Genomic DNA, 6,432 nt, shown 5'->3' with positions numbered 1-6,432 from the left:
ATACATATATATACATAATCATTAATTAATATTCTATACATTTTGTTTCACTGTTCTCAGCAAATAAATACAAACTACACAAATTAATAGATTTTGAAAATGTGTCTTTCACACAGTACTGTATTTTGGCTTAGAAAATTAACATAAGATGTCATTTGACCAAACTTTTACTCGTGAGGGGGCAACGAAGTAATAATGATGACTAAACGTTTAACCAAAAGAAAAGTTAGTTAAACATTTTTAACATAGTTAAATATTTTGAGCGCGACTAAACATCCTTGCTTTTGTAAAATGAACTGCCTACACTATTACACCTCAAGATTTCATGATTCTTATCGATAAATATTAATAAATCAATAAGTGGTCCCAGCTTCAGGTGTTAATTGTTGTTTTTTTTATTTATTTATTTATTTTTTTGTGTAGTCACCCATAACAGTATGTGAAATTCAGAGGAAGACACTGACCAAAGAATTAAATGCTATTTCATTTATTTTAATTTGATCATTCACTTCATTTCAGTAGTCTCAGTTGAGAGTAGCTATAAACTATGGGGCACGTCCAGGCCTGGAACAGGATCCATTCAGGATCAGGTACATAATCAACAGTGGGAGAAATAATGGGAGTTCACCGCGGTGTTGCACTCCTTGTGGACAAAACCGAAACTGCAACAGAGAAAACAAAGAGGTTTTGTATGTTAAAGCCATTCCATGGTATTTCAGCTGCTTCTTTACAGTCTTTTATGTCTCTAGAGCTTAGATCAAATACTGTACTCTCCTATGAATCACTATTCTCTGTAAATGATGTTCATGTTAACAGAGTAAAGGCATCTCAGAGCTTCTTCAGGTTCTTTGACCATGAGTTGTTGCATGCCTGACTGTCTGCCTGACCCGTCTGATCTCCTATCACTACATTCAGCTTTATAGCAAGAAATATTGTGGTTATATCTGAGCAGTGTATCCCTAAAGGTTTAACATACTACACTCGTACACAAAAGTTTGAATACCCCCATCAAATGACGTGTTTTGTTGATTTTCTAAGTGAAAAAATTGAACACATTAGAGACACACAGAGACACACCTCTGCTTATTTTAATAAATAATTACAGCTTATTTGCTGAATTTAGCATTAAATATGACATTAGGTCAAAAAATGTGGCCTGTGCAAAACATATTCATATTTTATCCTTTTTCCAATGTGTTAAACACAGCAAATAAATAAATACAAATAAACAAGATAAATAAGTAGAACATAAAACATGCACCTGTGCAAAAGTTATGCCATTTCATATTTTTATGTTGATATTTTTCCAATTTGTGGATGCAAATAAATAGAGTTATTTACTTTAAATGAGCAGAAAACTGTAATATTTAAGTGTTTTCTCTGTAGACGTGTTAACCTACTTTCACTTTTCAAGTGATTTGATGGGGTTTTTGCATATGACTACGTTTCGTGAGACAATTTGTGAAAATTCAATTTAATCAATATCCATTAAAGGGTTACTGATTGCAGCAGGTAAACTGAGGAGAATCTCTTTGGATGCTGAAGACAAAACAGAAAAGAGGGCCAAACTAACTGACCATTTGCTTGCTTGATGTATTTTCTACTCACAGTTTCAGGACGGCTTTTTCATCATGTGTGGGTTTTTTGCCCTCTGGCAACCTGTTGTGATTCATGACACAAAACATTGAAATGTTTTAAAAAAGTGTTTGATATTGAAAAATGAGGCAAACAGACCAGAAGAAGGTTATTCTCATAATGGTTTATAACACAATAGACCTATTTTAACCACTTTTTATTCAGGCTGCTATAGGCTTATATTCTGCGTGATTTCAACTTAAAACAACAAGTGAAAACCAACAGAGACAAAAAAAAATTCCTAAATGTAATTTCAGTAACATAAGTGTCATTTTAATTGTTATCTTGTGACTGCAACAAAAGCTATTTCATGATACTTCATTGGATGCTAAATCTAAACACCATTAGGCATAAAACTAAAAAGCAGTAGCAATCAAAACCAATAGCCAATAGGAGTAAACCACATTGAAGCTAAACATTAATAAAAAACACATAGCAATATTAACCAGGGAAGGAACTTAAGTATTTTTGTAATTTCTAATTTTTACTCACAACTTGTTTATGATGGTCCCCAGACAGGATATGTCATTTGTGATGTTACTGTCCAACAGACCTTTAAAGAGGAAATTCAGCCAATGAGCTGCGCATTAAATTCACTCTCATTTTAGTCAAATAATCCATGTAAGAGAAATAAATGACAATTTGCACACTGAACTTGTAAATGTAGCTGTTAAACGTAAGTAAATTTGTACTTGAAGAAAATATTTGTGCAATGTCACTGATTATAAAGCAACAAGGCGAGAACTCAAGCGCCGACTGAGGTGGAATTTTCCAAATGTACTCACTGTTGCAGGTCATGTTGCAGAGGTTGAGAGAGAATCCAGATCCCGAGTTGCAGGCGACTGGGCCTGGCAGCTGGAACAGGCCGTAGAGGGTCCACTCTTCGGGGTCATTTGATTCCCCACTGTTTGACCTGCGTGCAGCCCTAGCATGGCGTTGACCTCTTCTTGGGAGAGAATCGCTACTCTGGGAACCAGTTGGTGGGATGATGTGAGCAAAGTAGTGCATGATGTCATCTTCACTGGACTCCTCACTGGACTCCTGACTGGATTCCTGAACGGACTCCTGACTGGACTCCTCATTGGATTCCTCACTTGACCCATGTGGAGACCTAACTCGACGTCTATCATGACCTCTTCCAGTGCTTTGGGGGTGGGCTGTACTGGTACTAGTATTAAAACCTAATTGAGGCTTATTGTGCTCGTTTTCATGTGATTCCTCACTGTTGGAGCCACGTGCAGATGTGGCATGGCGCGCAACGCGAGCACGTCCAGTTGCAGATGCATTGCCCTGAGAGGAGGTGGTTGGTCTGATCGTTGAAGAACCAAAACCAGGTCTAGGCTTCCTGGGGACCTCCTCACTGGATTCCTCACTGCCCATCCTTGGTGCAGATCTAGCAGGGCGGGAACCATGCTGTTTCTCATGAATGGTGATGTTGGTGACTGCACTGGTATTGAAGGCAGTAATCAGCTCCACATTGCACACAACTGCAGAAACAGGAGAAGAGATGTTGAAAGGCAAGGGAAAGAAATGTTGAATGTTAAGGTGGAACATGAGTAACTTCTGCTCAGTTCTACCTATTTTTTAAAAACTTTTTTAACTTTATCCAATTATTACAGCATTTAAATTGTTCATTTTTACCAAGGATGACAGTTGGGGACATCATTGCTCCAGTTTTAGAGGTACTTCAGTTTCTAATGTTATTTAGCCCCCTTGGGTAAAAGAGTAACCCCCTGCTCACCCAAATATATAAGAGATAGTAAGTTGTAACAAAGCCAGTTTCTGGCCTCTTCTTGTTTCCCCTGTTATATCAAAAACAGGACTGCAGAACAGCAGAGGGCGCCTGCGAGCAAGTCTGCAGTGACTGGGGGGAAGTGGAGCTCAATGGCTAAAAAAGTTAAACAAGTTTCTAATTTTAGAGTAGAAGCTTTTATTTAATTAAAAAAGCAAAGATAACCTATCTATCTATCTATCTATCTATCTATCTATCTATCTATCTATCTATCTATCTATCTATCTATCTATCTATCTATCTATCTATCTCACTGTTTTCAGAACAAAACCTTGTATCTCTAATTTTGTTATCTTTCAATTTTTATTGTTTCAATTCAATTTGTTGTTGTTGTTTTTGTTTTTTGTTTTATTTTTTATGCTGTCACAAGCCTTCACAATGTGGTGCTGAAGGTAATGTTTGTTCTGGATTTCCTCAGGATACTCAATTTATTTGAGATTTGAGATAAAATAAATCCTGTCCTGTGACTTTTGACAGCTGTTGATCGTGGTTTTCACTGTGCTCAGTACTTAGCTCAAATTTTGAGATGGGTGTTGAAAATTTTTACATTACACTTCACAATTTTATTCAAATTCAAAATGATCTAATAGACCTAATACAGATAAACTCACCATAAGCAGATACATGTATGATGATAGGTACAGTACTCACTCTTGGCCATCTCGTTTTTGATGCGGTCCAGTACGGTTGCAGGCAGACCCACGTTCAGTTCCTGTCTCAGCTCACATTTGGTCAGTCCTTCACCTCCACTGGCAGCCAGTGACACCACCACCAGCACGGCCAACATCTCCACTCCAAGTCGGGCTTGCATCCTGCTGCGTTTGCAACTCCTCTAGAAACTGTGCAGGTACCGGGACTGTTAGCTGCTATATATAGTCACCCAGCTCTCCAGAGGGTGGTCTGTTTTTAGCTGAGTCACAGAGATGTGCAAAATCTAAAAAGGTCACTGGATTGGTTTCAGGGTGGACTGGTGCTGGATTGGTTTCAGGTGTTATTATTATTGTTATTTTTTTAAAAACAGGTTTTTCTACCTAAGTGCGACTCATTAGAAGTGCTGTACAATGCTGCACTGTTAACAGTACTGACTGTGTGTGTAAACTGTATGAATATGAGCCTTTGGAAAAAGGTTGTCACTTTTTTTTTTTTTAGCTTGGCGACATCAAGTGCTGGACATTTTCAATAGGCTATGTGACACCATCTGAAATATAATACAGCTATGAAGACTTCAATGAGAACAGAGAACAAAGCAGGGATGTGAGTGAATTGCGTCGAGACCAGTAAAAACGCACAAAGAGACACACACAGGACAAGAAGAGCTGCACAATTAACACATGACAAATAAAGTATCAAATCAGCCCATTCATGACCAGCAACCGAATTTATTATGAGGAGGAAAAATGACAAAGAACATGTTGTAAAATTTTGTGTAGTTATACATTCACAGTCAAAGTTGAATTTGCTACTGTTTTGTTTAAAAGCAGTTAAGCAAGGCAAGGCGAGCTTATGTATATAAGACCTTTCATACACATTCAAAGTACTAAACAAATGAAAAAATAAAATAAAAAGATAATTCAAATGGAAATGTAAACAGTAACAAATGAAAGGAGAATGGGAAGTAAAACGTATCAAACAATGGATTTTAAAAGAGAAGAAACAAACTTTTACAGTAGTCCCATGTGACCAAAATACAGAATTTAGTAAGATAAATGAAGTGATAAAACTCACTTTTTTAGTCACTTGAGTTGAACGATTTCTTCAGATTTGTGCTCAGGCAAGCTCTCAGAACATATGCAACAAAAGAAAAGCAAATACAGAAAAACATTCATATTGTTTTTAACATTGCAACACCATTAACATCATTTCATACCAGTTAGCAACTAACAAAAGTGAAACAGAATGAAAAACAGCTAAATTAGCAATAAAAATCATGAAACAAATACTAGGCATAAAACTAGATAAGCTGAGATGTGATTGTAACATTTCAAAAGGAATGGACTAACAAGCAATTTCAAAACTCTGAGTTGGACCAAATCGTGAACAAAACTTTCAGTCATCCACTTCTCATAAATCTTTGGCAACACTTTTTTTTAGAGCTCAGACTGCAAATGCAATCATTAAGCTATTGCAGAACTTCTTTACCTCATTTCACGACCTTAAAAACAAACGGATCAAACTATTAGTTTGCTAGATCACAAATACTACATTGAATGTTCAATACAAATTCCCAAAAAGTTGGGATGCTGCATAAAATGTAAATAAATGTAAATAAACACAAAGTGCAATGATTTCACAACAGAACATAAGACACATATCAGACTTCGAAAGTGAGACATTTTACCATCCATCCATCCATTTTCTAAGCCGCTTCTCCGTAAGGGTCGCGGGGGGATGCTGGAGCCTATCCCAGCAGTCATCGGGCGGAAGGCAGGATACACCCTGGACAAGTCGCCAGTGACATTTTACCATTTCATGAAAAACATTAACTTGTATAGAACTTGATGGCAGCAATGCATCTCAAAAAAAAGGGCAACAATAGGCTGGAAAAGTAAGTGGTAGTAATACCAAGTGGTACAGCTATAGAAGCAATTTGCGACTGCTTCACATGACTGGGTACAAAAAGAGCATTTTAGAGAGGCAGAGTCTGCAAAAACTGTCCAAAAACTGGAGCAATTTCAGAAAAATGTTCCTGAACATAAAAACTTGCAAAGATTTTAAATATCCCATCATCCACAGTACATATTATCACCGCAAGATTCAGAGAATCTGGAGGAATCACTGTACGCAAGGGACGAGGCAGACAGTCAATATTGGATGCTCGTGATCTTCGGGCCTTCAGACAGCACTGCTTTGAAACCAGGCATAATTCTGTACTGGAAATCACTGCATGGGCTCAGGAACACTTCCAGAAGTCATTTGTGGTGAACACAGCTCACCATGCAATCCACAAATGCAAGTTAAAGCGTCAAAGAAGAAGCCATAGGTCAACAGGATTCAGAAACGCTGCC

General features: G+C 37.4%; 1 protein-coding gene across 1 annotated transcript; it reads right to left on the bottom strand.

Annotated features, from left to right (window-relative positions):
* Positions 1 to 471: 471 nt before the first annotated feature.
* Positions 472 to 4,289, bottom strand: LOC108441264. The gene is made up of 5 exons (XM_017720691.2): positions 4,079 to 4,289; positions 2,421 to 3,122; positions 2,128 to 2,188; positions 1,609 to 1,659; positions 472 to 662 (listed from the first exon to the last, which is right to left on the bottom strand). Exons 1-5 carry the CDS (start codon positions 4,236 to 4,238, stop codon positions 599 to 601), a joined length of 1,038 nt encoding a protein of 345 aa, XP_017576180.1. The 5' UTR covers positions 4,239 to 4,289; the 3' UTR covers positions 472 to 598.
* Between the last annotated feature and the right edge of the window lie 2,143 nt (positions 4,290 to 6,432).

The sequence above is a fragment of the Pygocentrus nattereri genome, chromosome 12, assembly GCF_015220715.1.
Source record: "Pygocentrus nattereri isolate fPygNat1 chromosome 12, fPygNat1.pri, whole genome shotgun sequence".
NCBI lineage: Eukaryota > Metazoa > Chordata > Actinopteri > Characiformes > Serrasalmidae > Pygocentrus > Pygocentrus nattereri.
This window is presented reverse-complemented; position numbering and strand designations above follow the sequence as displayed.